The following is a 17,770-nucleotide window of genomic DNA, read 5'->3' on the forward strand; positions in this document are numbered from 1 at the left end:
ATGCAATTAAACAATATTAAAATACATGCTGGCACAGAAAGGGTTAAAAGTTACTTTACTATTACCTATATGGGATGTGAAGCCCCCTCCCCCAGTTACCCCCAATTCCCCCTCTGTTACAATGTATCAGCCTGGCCTCTCTATCCTCCCTTATCCTCTCTATGGTTCTGAGTGCTTCCGGGTAGAGGAGTCCCAGCTGCTCCACGTGGGTGCCTGCTTGCTGCTCTCTGACAGCGATGGATTCTGTGCCTGAGGAAGTGAGGGCGCTCCTGGTGCAGCACCCCAGCCTGGAGCTCATACAGGGCGGCAAGGTCAGAGGGTCTGCTTTAAAACATAACAGATACATAGTTGTTAATAACTGTAGTCTCTCTTTAAGGGGGACACTCAAAACACCAGAGCAACAAGTTCTCATTTAATTGATTTTCATTCAAAGATTTATCCGAAGCTAGAGAGAGCTGCCTTATCAGTGCAAGACAATTAGCAGCTGCAATTCTGCCTATTCTCTCTATGGAACGTCTTACACAATAATAATTAAAGTGCTGCCCTAGAAAGATAATCCCCCTAGCTTCAAAACAAGGTATGTACAAATAGCAAAAGGAGGCAAACCACTTATAATCTTTAGCACAAAGCTTTATTCATGACCAATTTAAATATATAATAGCTGCCACAAAAAGGCAAAAGTGGATTGGTTGAAAACCAAGGATGCAATAGTAACAATGTATACAATTGGCTTAAAGGGACACTATAGTCACCAGAACAACTACAGCTTATTGTATTTGTTCTGGCGAGTAGAATCATTCCCTTCAGGCTTTTTGCTGTAAACACTGTCTTTCCAGAGAAAGTGCGGTGTTTACATTACAGCCTAGTGATAACTTCACTGGCCACTCCTTAGATGGCTGCTAGAGGTGCTTCCTGGGGCGGTTTTGCACAATGTGACTGACATTCAGTGTCTTCACCCTCTGCATGGAGTCACTGAACTTTCCTCATAGAGATTTATTGATTCAATTCATTCCTGTGAGGAGATGCGGATTTATCCAGGGCTGTGTTTGGCTTGTGCTGGCCCTGCCCCTGATCTGCCTCCTTGACAATCTCAGCCAATCCAATGCTTTCCAATGGGAAAGTATTGTGATTGGATTTGAATAACACTTCGGACGATGTCAGCCAAGCAGGCAGATCAGGGGTAGAGCCAGCAGCAGTAGACTGAAATAAAAGTAAGAGTTTACTATATTTGGGGGGCATGGTGACTAGATGGTGTTTTTAACACTAGGGTCAGAAAAAAATGTTTGTCTTCCTGACCCTATAGAGTTCCTTTACAGAGCTGGGCACATGCAATAAACCCCCATAATTTCGTTGTACAAATACCTTTCCCTTGAGAAGCTATATACTGTTGTGTATATAAATTCTTCCCTTTGCTTCTAAATCTATCCAACATTTGTGTACGGTGTGCTCATGTTTGGCACTATGTCTACAGAAGTCTGATTGCATGAATGTATGACCAGCGCCTATGGATAATTCAGTGCAACTCCCCTACAAACTGTAACTGGTACTGTCAATAAACGCAGGCTTTGGAGGGGAATGTCTTCTGTCAGCATATTCAGCAGTTTAACTCATCCATTTAATGAATAGGACCGCTGCCAGCCGCTGAACTACATATCCCGTAAATTCCACATGGACGAGGGTTTATGGGATAACATCAGACCTCATAGACCAGAGTGAGAGACTGTTGATTGCTGATCACTTTTCCTTGTCTGAAAGGAGGCTGTCTGCTGCTTGGCAATTTGCCCGTCTCGAGCTGCACAGTCTTTACTTTAAAACAGGGGTGCCCAAAAGGTAGATCCCCAGATGTTGTAGAACTACAACTCCCATGATGCTTTGCATGCCTTTAACCCCTTAAGGACACATGACGTGTGTGACACGTCATTATTCCATTTTATTCCAGAAGTTTGGTCCTTAAGGGGTTAAAATGACAATGCATCGTAGAAGCTGTAGTTCTGCAACATCTGGGGATCTACCTTTTAGAACACTCCAAGCACAATGCACCTGTGGAAAAAAACACAAATGTGCTATTCAAGCAAGTTTATAAAAAATCCTCTGGTAGTATTGGTTAACTTTTGCAAATAGCCTCGTTTCTGTTTTTCCATGAATGAAGCTACTTGTGGCCAGCAAGTGCTGCGCACGCTCAGATAAAAATAGAAATCATAATGACTGATTGCATGATACTGTCACAAATCCAATTCAGTATTTTAGGCCACTATAGTGTCCCTAAAATAGTAATTGTATGTCTAATAATAATAATAGGTGCGTAATAGGTGCGTAATAGGTGCGTAATAGGTGCGTTCCTGTATCTTTACTCTTCCTTGCTTTTCCTGTAGGTGAAATGTAAGTTAACTGGCCATGAATTGCCATGCAGACTTGCTGAACTCAAAGTCTTCACAGAAGGGAAAAAATACAAGAAGCTGAACTCTTCTGGCTCCTATGATTACAGTGTCTTCAAACCACATATAGTCGTCAGCACTAAAAATCCGTAGGTATCTGTGAGGCAACATAGAACTTCATGATCTCTAACGCTTTCGTGCAAAATTCTGTGATATGTTTCCGATTTCCACAGAGCTCTAATTATGCTAATTATGATTGCACAAAATAAGAATCAGCTATATGACTTCAATTTTTTTTATTTTATTTCTGTTTTGGGTATAGGGAATGGGAGGTTAGCTTGTAGTTTATAAAATTGTTTATATTTTTTTCTGTAGCTAGTGTAAACAATGTGTTAATGTCAGCAGCAAATATGACCTTTATTTCTCAGCGAGATCCTACAGGTGAAAGGAGGCTACATATTTATGGTCCACTAGAGCTTTTGCCCATTAATTGGCTCTTCAAAACCTTAATTGCACAAACCCTATATAAAGTGCCCTTTTGTTTGTATTTAATGTGTAAAAGCAATCCTGAACAAGTTCAGTTCCCACAAAGACCTAGATCAGTGGTTCCCAAACCAGTCCTCACTCCCCCTACCTGTCCAGGATTTAGGGAGTACCCAGTCTAAGGTGTTTTTAAAAGAAGAAGAAAAACACGTTGGGCACAACTGGGTAGGGGGGTATGAGGACTGGTTTGGGAACCACTGATGTACAATGTCTGGGATGCATATTTTTTATTTTGTTTTTTATTCTTGAGGAATAAAGGTGCACTGTATGCCCTGTTACCATTTCATCTCATTGAATTGGTTATAGTGCCTGGAGTCCCCTGGCACTGTCCCTCCTTTCAGTGTTAAACCATTCTCAAACAAATCAACACTGAATGAGGGTCACTGGCCACAACAGCCCAGCCCCAACTGGAGATATTGCTAAGGCAGAGATTCATACTTCCTTGTAGCTGTACCAATTTGTACCATCAGTGGACAATGTGATAGGCTGAAGGCGACCAGCTGACCGTCTGATCCAGACACAGTTGCCCATTGATGCTCAGGTTAATGCTTCCTTTTTAGCCCAAGCAGCACTCTCGTTAAGAATTAAAAAACACTTTGCACTGAATGGAAGGGACTCGAGACACTATAACCACTTCAGTAAAACAGGAAAGTGGGAACCACATCCAATAAGCATATAAAATTAAAATACAACCTGGAGAATAGAAACCAGAGCTGAACTATTCTATATAAGAATAATAGTGAATCTAGAATATATATATATATATTATAGAAATAAATTGGAAAAAAAATAAATTCTAAATTAATAAAGTTTAAAAAAAAAAAAAAAGACCGGTTTAAATTTGTTCTAACTGAATTTTGATATTAATATACATATATATATTAAATCGAAATACATTAAGAATGACGTTCTAAAAACATAACTATATATAAATAAAATTAAAAAAATGTGTGTGTGTACATATGTATGTATATATAATATTTTTACATAATTAAGTTATTTTATTAATTACAATTTGAGGGACTTGCCTGACAACCCAGGTGTCACGGCCCCCCGACCGGTACGACAGTGCCAATGAACTGAGCTTACCTGCTCAGCGGCGAGTAAGGAACCGCTCCGGCAGATCCTCCTGTCTGCCTGCCCTTAATCACTGTGGCGCCAACCACGCGGTCGCGGCCATATATAGCCCCGCCCCCTAGGCTCACGCGACCGGGCCTGAGACGTCACAACGTCGACGCACACGCACATTCTGGGGTCAGATGTCACCCTCTGACCAATCACAGCCAAATGAGGGATATTTAAATCCCTGAAATTCCCTGGTTCATTGCCCTGTCGTGGTTTCCATTCCTGGTTGGCTTTTCCTGACTACTCTTATTTCTGGTTTCCCTGACTTGGCTTGTTAAATGATATTGTGTATTTCTGGCTTCCATGAGCTTGGCTATCCATTGACCATTCTCTGTCTTTAACGTATTAGTCCGGCCATTTTAAGGTTCTGTCTATGTAGACGTTACATAGTTCTGCGTGCTGGACCACACTAGCAGTCGTGACACCAGGCAGAATTTGGTTTGCAAGCCCTATATTTAACCCTGTAACTTTCCAGGATACCATAAAAGCTGTACATGGGGATACTGTTTTACTTGGGAGACTTCGCTGGACACAAATGTTAGTGTTTCAAAACAGTAAAACATATAACAGAGATGATATCATCAGTAAAAGTGCCTTTTTTGCATTTTGACTGACCATGTAATTGTTGTGATACATTTTACTGTTTTGAAACACTAATATTTGTGTTCCGCAGAGTCTCGCAAGTAAAACCGAATCCCCCCCATGTACAGGTTTTATGGTGTTTTCAAAAGTTACCGGGTCAAATATAAGGCTTACATTTCCTTTTTTTCACATTGAAATTTGCCAGATTGGTTATGTTGTCTTTTGAGACCGTATGATAGCCCGGGAATGAGAATTACCCCCATGATGGCATACCATTTGCAAAAGTATACAACCCAAGGTATTGCAAATGGGTTGTGTCCAGTATTTTTTAGTAGCCACTTAGTCACAAACACTTACCAAAATTACCATATTGAATACCCTGGGATGTCTACTTATGTAAAAAATATGTACATGTAAGGTGTGATTCAGAGAATTATGACAGTGTTACAATGTCACTATTGATACATTTTAAAAATATATATTTTGAAACCGCAATGTACTTATAGCCCTATAACTTGCACACACAAAAAAAAGCTAAGAACATGTTAACATTGGGTATTTCTAAACTCAGGCCAAAATTTAGAAACTATTTAGCATGGTTGTTTTTGGCTGCTGTAAATGCGTAAAAGATTTTGGGGGTCAAAGTTAGAAAATGTGTGTTTTTTTTTTAAAACAAATTTCATCATATTTTATAATTTTTTTTTTTATAGTAAATTATATGATGAAAATAATGGTATCTTTAGAAAGACCATTTAATGGCAAAAAAAACTGTATGTAAAATGTGTGGATATAGTAAATGAGTAAGAGGGAAATTACAGCTAAACACAAACACAGCAGAAATGTAAAAACAGCCCTGGTCCTTAACGGTAAGAAAGTTTTAAAACGGTCTGGTCACTAAAGGGTTAAAGTGAACACTTGACATCCCTACAATCTTTTTAAACCTTTGAATTGGAACAGAAATATGAGGTAACGTGCGTTATCTATATGTGCCTTTGCAATGCAAAAATTGCTTGCTACCCTATTTATTGTCTACACCAGGGGTTCCCAAACTTTTTAGGTTCAAGGCGCCCTTAATATTTCAATATTTTTCCAAGGCGCCCCAAGTCAAAAACATTTCTAGGTTGTATATATGTACAGGACTGCGGCATATACTGGGCCCCTGTTCGGCAGAAATGCTTGCCGTTCAGGGGCAGATCCAGAACCTAATCTTGGGAGGGGCACTGGTAGATTATTTAAAGAAACATAGTTACATAGTTACATAGCTGAAAAGAGACTTGCGTCCATCAAGTTCAGCCTTCCTCACATTTGTTTTTTTGCTGTTGATCCAAAAGAAGGCCAAAAAAAACCCAGTTTGAAGCACAGTTTTGCAACAAGCTAGGAAAAAAATTCCTTCTTGACCCCAGAATGGCAGTCAGATATATCCTTGGATCAAGCAGTTATTACCCTACATTGAAAGATTATATCCTTGAATATTCTGTTTTTGCAAGTATGCATCTAGTAGCTGTTTGAACATCTGTATGGACTCTGATAAAACCACTTCTTCAGGCAGAGAATTCCACATGCCGATTGTTCTTACAGTAAAAAAGTCTTTCCTTTGCCTTAGACGAAATCTTCTTTCTTCTAGTCTAAACGCATGACCTCGTGTCCTATGTAAAGGCAGGTTTGTGAATAGATTTCCACACAATGGCCTTGAATATATTTGTATAATGTTATCATATCCCCTCTCAGGCAACGTTTTTCTGAACTAAATAGGTTTAACTTTGTTAACCGTTCTTCATAGCTGATCTGTTCCATTCCTTTTATTAATTTTGTAGCCCGCCTCTGCACTTTTTCTAGTGCCATAATATCCTTTTTTAGAACAGGTGCCCAAAATTGCACAGCATATTCAATATGTGGTCTTACCAGTGATTTATAAAGAGGCAAAATGATATTCTCGTCCCGAGAATGAATGCCCTTTTTCATGCATGACAATACCTTACTGGCCTTGGCCACTGCTGATTGACATTGCACATTGTTGCATAGGTTGTTATCTATAAAAATTCCCAAGTCCTTTTCGTGTGTTGTTATCCTTAATTCGCTTCCATTAAGGGTATACGTTGCTTTTGTATTCTTTACGCCGAAGTGCATAACTTAGCATTTTTCCACATTAAATTTAATCTGCCATTTGAGTGCCCAGTCCTCCAGTCTATCTAAATCCCTCTGCAGCAAAGTAATATCTTGCTCACATTGTATTATTTTACAGAGTTTTGTGTCATCTGCAAACACTGAAACATGACTTTCAATGCTGTCTTCAAGATCATTTATAAACAAGTTAAATAGAAGGGGTCCCAGAACAGACCCCCGAGGGACACCACTTGCCACCTCTGTCCAGCTTGAAAATTTACCATTAACGACAACTCTTTGTACTCTGTTTTTTTTTTTTGTAAATCTTTCTTTTATTATGGCATATGCGTTATGGGGTACGGAAGAGAAAGAGGAGGCATTGTGAGGTAACATGAGTTAACGATAACAAGATGGTATGCAATGCACCTCAAAGAAAGATTGCCATGTGTTTTTTGTTTTTTTTTGTGAAACAATCATGCAAACAGAGTGATACAAGTTTGGTTGAAAAACAAAAGTAATAAAGATAGGCTCCATATACACGTCTGGTGTTCATAGCTAAACAAGATATGACAAATTGGTCTAAAGTGTGATAATGCTTATGCCTATTCTTCAAATTGAAGCGAGTAGTAGTCCAGAAGTATATCATCCTATGGGCTTAAATTAAACCCAAGATTAGTAACGAGTGGGAACTAGTGAACCAGTGAACTTGCACATAACTATACTGGAGGAGAAGTTTATCTTGCAACAGATATGCTAGTGTGGCATGTGTGTTAGGGCACAGTAAAGTGTCAGTCAGTATATAGTGGCATGTGCTCATGTAGCGAGTTCTCAGGAATGGTCGTTTTTAGGCAGTCATGTTTTAGTTGTAATTCTGACCTTAGAGCCCAAATGTGTTAGTGGCGTTATGGACAGGCCAACATATCTTGACCCTAATCAAAATTAGTTCAGTGTGAAAGGGCTGCCTCGCTCATCGGCATTTATGCCGGTCAAACCGACTGTAAGTGGCTAGGTCCCATATTTGCGTCCCTAGGTCGTGGTATAAATGATAAGGTGCAAAGACTAAATATGGTTTCATCAGAATAGGAACAATGAGTACATGCAAAGCGATAAACATAACTATTACACGTATGAACTATATGCAATCACTAGATAATACCATTAAGTCATGCATTGTGGGCATCTGCGGGCGGGAGTCCAGGAAGGGGAGTTCATGCCTGCCATTAAGGTCAGGTAGGTCCCCGATAGTCCATGGTAGTGCGCGGTATAAACCGGCCTGCCAGTCCCAGAAGTGAGTTTATCCGATGCCGCTACTAGGTAGGGCCAGTGGGGTGGAATGTACGTTATCAAGGGAAATCCTCGAGGCTGCAGCATGGTGCGGGTTGATGGTGGCCGCCTTCCGGCCCCGGGTCTTCACAAAGGCCTGCACCTGTATGCCACCGACTCGGTTGCTCGTAGAGGCCGGGTCGACCCGGCGTTGGGCGCCGTGTGAGGCCTGGGTGTTCGGCGGGCAGGCCTCCGGCGGTGTGGTTGGCGCTTCGGAGTTTGACTCCCTGTGGCCTTCAACCCGGGAAGGCATTGTGGGCGGCCCACAGTAGTGACCTCCGGTAAATGTCGGAGGCGTCGGGCGATCCGTCTTGGCAGTTTAGTGCCGCTTCTCTGCCGCTGTGCGTGCAGCTTTGGGCCTGTAAGTATACCTCTGGGTCTGGGTTGGTGAGTAGGGACCGGGCTTCGTTGACCGTTCCAAGGTAGGGATGCCGTCTTATCTAGGCTTGTTGTACCCTTCGTGTGGTCGGGGCCCGCAGTAGCCGGGGGTGTGCCTGCTGGTGTAGGCCACAAGGTGTTAGCTGTGTCCTGTGCCCTCTCCGAAATCCGAGCCCAGAATGTTGCAAGGATTTCGTCCAGCTTAGTTAACAGGTTGCTTGTTAGTTCGCCATCTGCATTTGTGTTTGCTGACTGGCGCGAGGCATCCGCCATTTTGGTGTCAGGGATTCCTGATGTGCGCAGTCCCTGGGACGTGAGTGTCCACGGTGGGTATGCTGCAGGTGCCGGGATAACCCCCACCGGCGGGGGGGGAGGGAGGAAGGCTAGTGTATGGTTCCCCGCATAGGACATGTCGGCGTTCAGGGCAGGGTGGTCGGCCGCCTCACCCGTTCCCAGAGCTCCGTTTAGGCCAGTCGTTTTTGCAGCAGGCCCCGTCCCTGCAGTCAACGTTCGCGGTGGCTCAGCGTTTCAAGAGTGGTCTCATTTCGTGCTCTTTCGTTTCCCCTTTGTGAGTATTGTATTTGTAGTCGATTTTGTAATCGGGGAGCAACGATTAAATCGAAGTAAGTAGATTTCCAGGCGGGAGCTCGTGCTACACGCGTCCGTTCAGCTCCACAGCCAGGCTCCGCCCCCCTTGTACTCTGTTTTTAAGCCAATGTTCTACCCAAGAACAAGCATTTTCATCTAGACCGATTTCCTTGAGTTTGAACACTAATCTATTGTGTGGAACTGTATCAAATGCCTTGGCAAAATCCAAATAGATCACATCCACTGCAACACCCTGATCTATACTTCTACTTACTTCCAGGCACAATGACCACTACAGCACTTTGTAGTGGTAATGGTGCCAGTAGTGCCATAGTGCCCTCCCAGGGTAAGTAGTCAAACTGTTTAAGAACTGTTTGAAAATTTACCTGATATCTGCCGGGAGACAGGCTGTAGTATGGGATAGGGGCAGTAGTGTGTGTGTGGTGTAATATGTGTGCATGTGAGGGGTGCAGGGTGTGTAACCGCGGCAATGCTCCGGGCTCGCAAGAGGAGAACCCGGCGGAGCTGCAGGTTAGAGCTCCCCGTGTCCTCTCTTCCACCCTCCCCTGCTGGCTGCAGCATTACAGTGCCAGCGGGCCAGTGAGGGAGATCTCAGTGTGCGCACTTCATTTCATTCAGGACGGAAACCGGAAACTGAAATTTAAGTTCCTGTACCGCGGTGCGCGCTGTTCTGCCAGCCCACGCTACAATACAGGTAAGTAAACTTACACATTCGCTCTATAAGACGCACAGACATTTCCACTTTTTAAGGGGGGAAAAGTGTGTCTTATAGAGCTAAAAATACGGTATACTGTTTAAGTAACAGAGTAGGAGATATTAACTTCTACAGCAAACACACTCTGCTGTAAGATCTGATTGAAAATTAAATATATTTTTTTCCATGAAAGCTTGTGAGGGTGTGGGGGGTGTGGATAGGACACCTAAACAGTAATTTAACTCATAGATTGTGGATAATTGAGCAATGAGACTGCAGGGGCATGATCTATACACCAAAACCACTTCATTGAGATAAAGTTGTTTTGGTGCCTGGAGTGGATTAACACACTTTGCAAATTGCAGGTCCTCTTTAACTACTCATAGCTGTTCATGCAACAACTTATAGCTGAGAATTGGAGGCGTAACACAGGGGCAAAAATATGAGCTTTTGCCATATTTTCATTATGACAAATCTTGACAAATTTATTTCATTTTAGAAAGCAGCTGTTTTGCAAACTAACACTTCGTCACATGAACAAAATCCCAGAAGAGGTTCAGAGGCATATCGAGGGCAAGCGCTATCAGAAAGCTCTGATAAAATGTAAGATCAAAAATTAAGGTTCCGAATTCTTCTTTGTATTATTTATCTGAACATAATTTTAGATTCTAATTCCATGTAACAACCAACTGAAGTGAGGTTTTATTAAGTTGATTGACACCTAAATAATTAACTTTTATTTTATTTTTAAATTTGTTTAGGTATACTAGGTATCCATACTTGGCCACTTTAGACTTCCTTACCTAAGTTAGAATTATAGCCATGGAGTTAAACAGTAAAAACATAGCTTGCTTTACATTTAATAAAAACCCTTGCACTCGAGTCTTACATAGACCTGAATTTAGTTCATACATGTTATTTGCTGAGTTCCTGTCTGAAAAGCACCAAATGTTACCTCTTCTCTTAATAGATCAGGAATGTCAGAAGGAAGGAAAGGAATATGTACCGGCTTGCCTTCTACAAAAGAAAAGACAGAAGCATTTTGGTGGTGATGGACCGACGGGTAAAAAAGATACGTGGGAGCCAACGATTAGCAACTCCGAGGACAGCGATTCAGGGGACAGCATGAGTGACTTGTACCCAGGTGCAAAAATAAACTACTTACGTTCGTCATTTAAAGGTACACTATAGTCACTAGAACAACTACAGCCTATTGTAGTCGCTCTGGTGAGTATAGCCTGTCCCTGCACGCTTTTTAACGTAAACAGAGAAAATGCAGTGTTTACATTACAGCCTAAGAACACCCCTAGTGGCCACTAGAGTTGCTTCCTGGGTCAGTGCTACACATTGTGCAGCACTGACGTTCTGCGTCTCCACGCACGGCCTGGAGACGCTGAACTTTCCTCACAGAGATGCATTGATTCAGTACATCTCTATGAGGAGATGCTGATTGGCCAGGGCGGCAATTGGCTCTGCCTCCTTGGCTAAGAGCATCAGAATTGACAATCTCTGCCAATCCAATGCTTTCCTATGGGATTGTCAATTCTGATGTCAGCCAATGAGGTGGATTGGGGGCGGGGCCAGACGCGAGGAACCCTGCACTGGAAAAAGGTGAGTAGATCATCTTCCTAACCAGAGGTCAGGGGAGAGGGGAGGGGAGGGGACACACACCTAAACAGTGGTTTTAGAACTATAGTGTCAACAATACATGTTTGTGTCCCTGATATTAAAGTGCCCCTTTAATGCTAAAATGATGAGAGAGAAAAGACACTCAATTTAAAGTTCCTTGATTATCCAATAACTTTCAAAATATCATAAATAATTTCATAGTAAGGTGTAGTTTAGTTGTCGGTCCTATTCTGGAAATCTGTCGGCCGATGTTCAACACCAAGAAACCCTGTGATACTGTGCTATCTCTCAATATAGTATATATCAGGGCTCAACATTTCTACTCACGGGGGCGGAGCCAAGCGTCCGTACTGAATGGCAGCAACTCTCATGAGCTCCCGTAACTGAGGATACTACCCGTTACCATCCACAGCCCCACGGAACCCTACCCGCCGACAACACCTACCCTTCACCCCCCAGGGTGGTGAGCCGGACACAGATGCCATTTCTGTTCCCGCAAACGGGCAGAAAAACCCGGCGGAGATCGGGGGCCTACCAGGAATATCGCACGGCAAGGCCTGCACCAGACCTACTGGCACTGACGGCTGCAGTATCCAGCCCACTGCTCACCCACGGGGAAACCCCTCACCGGGAATCAAGCAACATGGGCCGAAGGTCACAGAAACCCCCACAAGGAGCTAATAGGGACTCCCTAGATATCAGCACCATGCTGCAGCGCCCAACGGCCTCCAAAATGGCGAACCCACCTGATAGTGTCAGCAATCTGGAAGACCCAGAGGAGCGGTCTGAAGAGATGACGGAACCCCAACAGCCACACTACCCCACAGTAGAGAGAAGGGAAAACCTAAACCCAGCCACTAAGCAAGATATTGCAGACTTGCTCCAAGAAATGCGGCAGATGCACGCTGCAGATATGGACCTGATCAAAACAGAGGTACAAGCGGTGACTGCACGCACACAGGCCTCAGAGGAAGATATACAAGATCTCCGGAAAGAGGTACAAAGCCTAAAAGAAATGGTCCAACACCTACAAACCTCTCAAACTACCATAACCACCAGAGTAGATCAGGCAGAAGACCGCCACAGGCGCGCTAACATCAAAATCAGGGGGATCCCTGACGCAGTCGACGCGACTGAACTGGCCCATTACCTTAGGCGCCTCTTCAGCACGCTCTTACCACCCACTCAGGCAAAAAAGGTAGCACTGGACGGATTCTTTCGGATCAAGAAACCCAGACAAGTCCCACAAACGGCCTCCCAGGACGTCATCATCCGCTGTCAATCTATGACCGATAAAGCCCGACTTATGGCCGCGGTCAGGGGGAAGACCCCGCTCCCCTTTGAGAACTCATACCTCTCATTCTACCAAGATCTCACGCGGAACACACTCCAATGGCGCCGGTCCCTAGGCTCGGTGACAAGGAGACTACAAGAAGCAGACATCGAATATAGATGGACACTACCAAGAGCCCTGATAGTAACCAAGGAGGGCACCACCCATAGACTCTCCTCACTTAACGAGGCGGACTCATTTTTGCAAGCCCTGGGGCTATACACGAGACCTGCAAATGCGGAGACCCCCTCCACCCCCCATGCTTGGGATCCGGACAGAATAACGCCATTCACCCCCAGGAGACGGGAAGATAGAGGGGCACCAACTTGAGATGACTAGCTTTCACACAAGCATTATGTTTTGTTCCACTAGGTTTTGCCCAAGTTTATAGTAAACCCCACACTAGTTCCCCCCAACGCTGCAACCACATGACGGATATCGGACCTTACCAGACCGAACATTTTAGCACCCCAACGGGAGCCTCAACACCTAACGCAGACTCTATCACCTGCTGAGGCCGGGAGACAGACTCTCACAACCCATAGTACCCTCCCCCTCCCTCCCCCCGTGTCCCCCTAGGTTAGGGGACGACCTCCTACGACCACTAACCACACACACCCATGTCACACTGAGTGCCGTCATTGGCACCCCTACACTCTGAGCGACTGCACACATACCTGGCCCAACAATACAGTACCCAATACGACTCACCGACACTCGTACAGCCTGAACCCGGAGGACGAACCTCAAAACACGGGTCCAACCACAGACACCAGAGCACTCACAGACAGGGCAACCAGACACTAATACGGGCCTACCCACCTCTAGGCTGACCTCCCCAGGAGTCTACACCAAGGGACACAATCACAACCTTAAAACCAAACGCGCACCCTGCCTGAGAGACTACCACAACAAACAAGCAACGAACACAACGTACACACCCCGACACAGGAGCGCAGCTGGACCACCAACACCTGTTATACCACTCCCTAGCTGACCCAAACATGTCTTAAATAACAAAAAAAGAGGACAGATGAATATGAATGTCATGTGTCATACCTGTTATAGAACCTATGGTAATTTAAACATTCAATGCAAACCCTGTAATAACCTGCTTTATCCTCAATAAAACAAAGAATTAAAAAAAAAAAAAAAAACATTTCTACTCACCATTAGCCGTTAGCGAGTGATACATTACATACAATGTAATGCTTAAAATCCTTGTTTATTTGTTATTGCCCTAGCTGACTGTATAAAATGTGTTTTGCGATTTTGTTTGCATGATAAATTGTTCTATCAGACACTTGTTTGCCCAAAAGATTGAATAAGATGCTCCACAGTAACTCTTAAACCTGAGTTTACTGTAACTAGACCGGATAGTAAGTGTCGGCATTATTTCACAAATATATGTAATAGACCAGTTTTTTTAAAAACATATTTTTTTTTTTTTTTTTATAGTTTACAGTTTTCTGTTAGAGAAAAATATTTGGTTATATTCAACATGGTTTGCTTAATGTTCTCTCCTCTTGGTGCAGACAAACTATTCACAAAGAAGACCACTAAGGACGAGTTGAATGGAAATATTAAGTCAAGTGATGAAGATATGGATGTGGACAGTGTACCAACTCAGAACAGAAATAAACGTCAACAGGTGAGTGTTTTAGAAGCGTCTTCCTGTGCTGTGTAGTGTCCCAGGGTAATCTGAGGAATGAGCCCGTGACCAGATGAAGGAATAAATATTCAGATTCATGTTTTGTATACAAAATACTTAACTTCTCAAGATGGCCTAAGTTATCAGTTGGGTAGTTACGGTCTGGCCCACTTCATGAGGATAATTTGGAAGTATCCATCAGCACTATTAAATACCATCGTTCCAATTCCTGTCAGTCTTTAAAGGACAGCTGTCACTTCCAAAATATTTTTTAAATCTAAATTTTTTTCCCAAGTACTGAGCGAAATAGATTTTTTTTTTCAAAATGAAATATATGTAAAAACAAAAATGAGAAACTCATCCCACCCTTTAGTATATGACCGTTTTTGTTTTGTATATATATATATATATATATATATATATATTTTTTTTTTTTTGGTTTATTTCCTTTCAATGCTTGATTAAAGGATTAGATGAAAAAATATATATTTTTAGGTGTCTTTGCAAAGACCCCTAAAATGGACAGATTTGATGGGGTTCTGTGGCTGCAGGGTGCAGGGGAGGTGAGTTTTACTTACCTACAGCTGTTCCTTGCAGCTGCCGCCTTATTAAGATCCTCTTTGGCTCCTGGCGCTTCAGTTGCCAAGAGTCACGTCAGTACTGTACTCTAGAACATGCACAGGAGTCCAAAACTGAGGTCTATGGAGGATCCCGCGAGACTGCAGGGATCAAGTCATATACAATGCCTGCATCTCTCATGGCTGCTGGGATTGGCCAAGAGTTTACGGAGGAGCTCCTCCTTTTGTCAACCTCAGATTTTACCAGTGGACAAAGCAGTCCCTATTCTGTCCTAAAAATTCCAACACAACCTTAATCGGTATTTCATAAAACTTATATCTTTATGAAATATTTAAAAATGGCAGACCCGCTTAAAGTATCTAAATTTCACATTCAGCATTTACCTAACTGCAAGAATAGATACCCATGCTACCATTAACCTTTGGAGACTGTGGCCTGGAACTAGAAGACCAGAAAAGGTCCAGCTTTCATAACAATGCAATATGGCTGGATGTAAAGGGCCTGGTATCTTCAAACAAAACCATTCCCGCATATTGAATAATGGAGTTAATGACCTCTGTAGCTACTACTAGTGCCCTTTAAGTACATTTCTTCTGAAGTGAAGGCTGCCATATTCCATAGCGTCCGCTTCATTCTTCCCAAAAGTCAGCAAGCATTATGCATGGTTGATGGTGGAACAGTGAAGAATATTTCCGTTAGGGTGATTGCGTGGGGTCACCCTTCCAAGTAGCTAGAAACAGAGCTCCAATCCATGTGGTTGGCAAAAGTGACCACAAGATGGCAGCCTCCTCTCCAGCTTCATGTATTGTAATGCTAGTCCGTCTTTAAACGGACACTATAGTCACCTGAACAACTGTAGCTTAATGAAGCAGTTTTGGTGTATAGAACATGCCCCTGCAGCCTCACTGCTCAATCCTCTGCCATTTAGGAGTTAAATCCCTTTGTTTATGAAACCTAGTCACACCTCCCTGCATGTGACTTGTACAGCCTTCCATAAACACTTCCTGTAAAGAGAGCCCTATTTAGGCTTTCCTTATTGCAAGTTCTGTTTAATTAAGATTTTTTTTATCCCCTGCTATGTTAATAGCTTGCTAGACCCTGCAAGAGCCTCCTGTATGTGATTAAAGTTCAATTTAGAGATTGAGATACAATTATTTAAGGTAAATTACATCTGTTTGAAAGTGAAACCAGTTTTTTTTTTTTCATGCAGGCTCTGTCGACCATAGCCAGGGGAGGTGTGGCTAGGGCTGCATAAACAGAAACAAAGTGATTTAACTCCTAAATGACAGTGAATTAAGCAGTGAAATTTCAGGGGAATGATCTATACACTAAAACTGCTTTATTTAGCTAAAGTAATTTAGGTGACTATAGTGTTCCTTTAAAGAGCCAGGAGCACATAATCGTTTGATCTGTATGCAGATTTGCAAGAGTCCTGGTATTTGTCTTTGCAGAAGCAGAAGGGCCCAGCCCAGAAGAAGTTTAAGAAACATCATCAGAAAGCCAAGCATTTCAAGAAGTCATCAGGAAAATGATTTATATTAATGTTTCTTTAGTATTTTTTCTTTTACTAACCATTAAAATAAGTATTGTGTTATTTATGTAGCCAGTAGTTGTGTTGCTATGGGTGGGATGTATCTGCGTGTTGGTTGCTGTAGCTCATGGCACAGTTACAGTATACTGTCCATCTAACAGAATAAAAGATGGTGTGAAGCCAATAACCATTTAGATATTTCCATATTCCAGTTGTTGTAGACTGATAAATATACATTAACCCAATGCTGCCCTTAGGACGTGTCACTATGTCCTGAACGGCATTGGCTTTAACGATGTCAAGGCATGATGACACTTCCTAATGTCTGTGCCGGTTGAGCCCACGAATTATTCTTACCTCACTGGATCAGATGGAGGTAACCGCCTAGCAATTCAGGCAAACTGCGAGCGGAGTCACGTGATCACTGTGACAGGCTGATACAATGTTACGTATTCACACTGACATTGTATCCTGTCTCTCTCTTCCCTCACTTGGACCTAAGGCAAGGGAAGATGAAAGATGATTGTGGTCTGTTTTCCAGAATTTTACGGTGTACTAACAAAAACAAACAAAAAAAAAGATACTCTTTCACTACTGATCTCAGTACTAGTACTACTTTGATTTATTTTATTTTCTAATATTTGACCCTACCTGTACTCAGTAGTGTTTTATTTAATTTTTTTTTACTTTTGTTTTTTACCCCACTTTAATTTGAAAAAAATAAATAAAGCACATAAACCTTTCCGTGTTAATTGCAGCGTTTGGAATACCGACGTTTAAAACAAATTTATATACCATCATGGGGTACTTTTCTTTTCTGAGCTTCCATAGTGCCAAGTAAGTGAAAATCACATTGTCAAATTTGCAAGTCAGCAACGAGCTATGAGGACTGAGCAGTACATTGCGAATTTACAGAAATGTGATGTACTTAGATCTGTATAATGGGGGCAGAAAGGAGTGCTGGTGGTAGGAGGAGCAGATGGCAAAAATAAAATTCACTAGAAATTCATAAGCAACTGTAAAACCATATGTGGGTGCCTGAGGTCACTGTAAAGGTCCTATTAAAATATACATCTTTATATTGCAGTACATTTTAGCCGAAATGCAAACAGTATCCAGCCCAAACAGTTGGGCAGTATATTCCATTTTCCCTGGCGAATTCCAGCCAGTTCAGTTATTGAAAATTCTTCGAATGCCTTGGGCAAGTATTATAAATGGGCACACCAAACGCCATAACTTTACATCTAGTGGTTATGGTGTGAAAAGGCTGCGTGTTAGACAAAACTGGAGGATTCCCTGTTACTCTAAGCCTTCT

General features: G+C 42.5%; 1 protein-coding gene across 1 annotated transcript; it reads left to right on the plus strand.

Moving 5' to 3' along the window:
* The first annotated feature begins 174 nt into the window (after nucleotides 1–174).
* SURF2 (surfeit 2) lies at nucleotides 175–16,529 on the plus strand. Its single transcript, XM_063431562.1, has 6 exons — nucleotides 175–311; nucleotides 2,373–2,524; nucleotides 10,232–10,335; nucleotides 10,703–10,876; nucleotides 14,230–14,345; nucleotides 16,376–16,529. The coding sequence occupies exons 1-6, from the start codon at nucleotides 237–239 to the stop codon at nucleotides 16,454–16,456; spliced, it is 702 nt and encodes a 233-aa protein (XP_063287632.1). The 5' UTR covers nucleotides 175–236; the 3' UTR covers nucleotides 16,457–16,529.
* Nucleotides 16,530–17,770: the final 1,241 nt, after the last annotated feature.

This window comes from Pelobates fuscus, chromosome 9 (assembly GCF_036172605.1).
Source record: "Pelobates fuscus isolate aPelFus1 chromosome 9, aPelFus1.pri, whole genome shotgun sequence".
Lineage (NCBI taxonomy): Eukaryota > Metazoa > Chordata > Amphibia > Anura > Pelobatidae > Pelobates > Pelobates fuscus.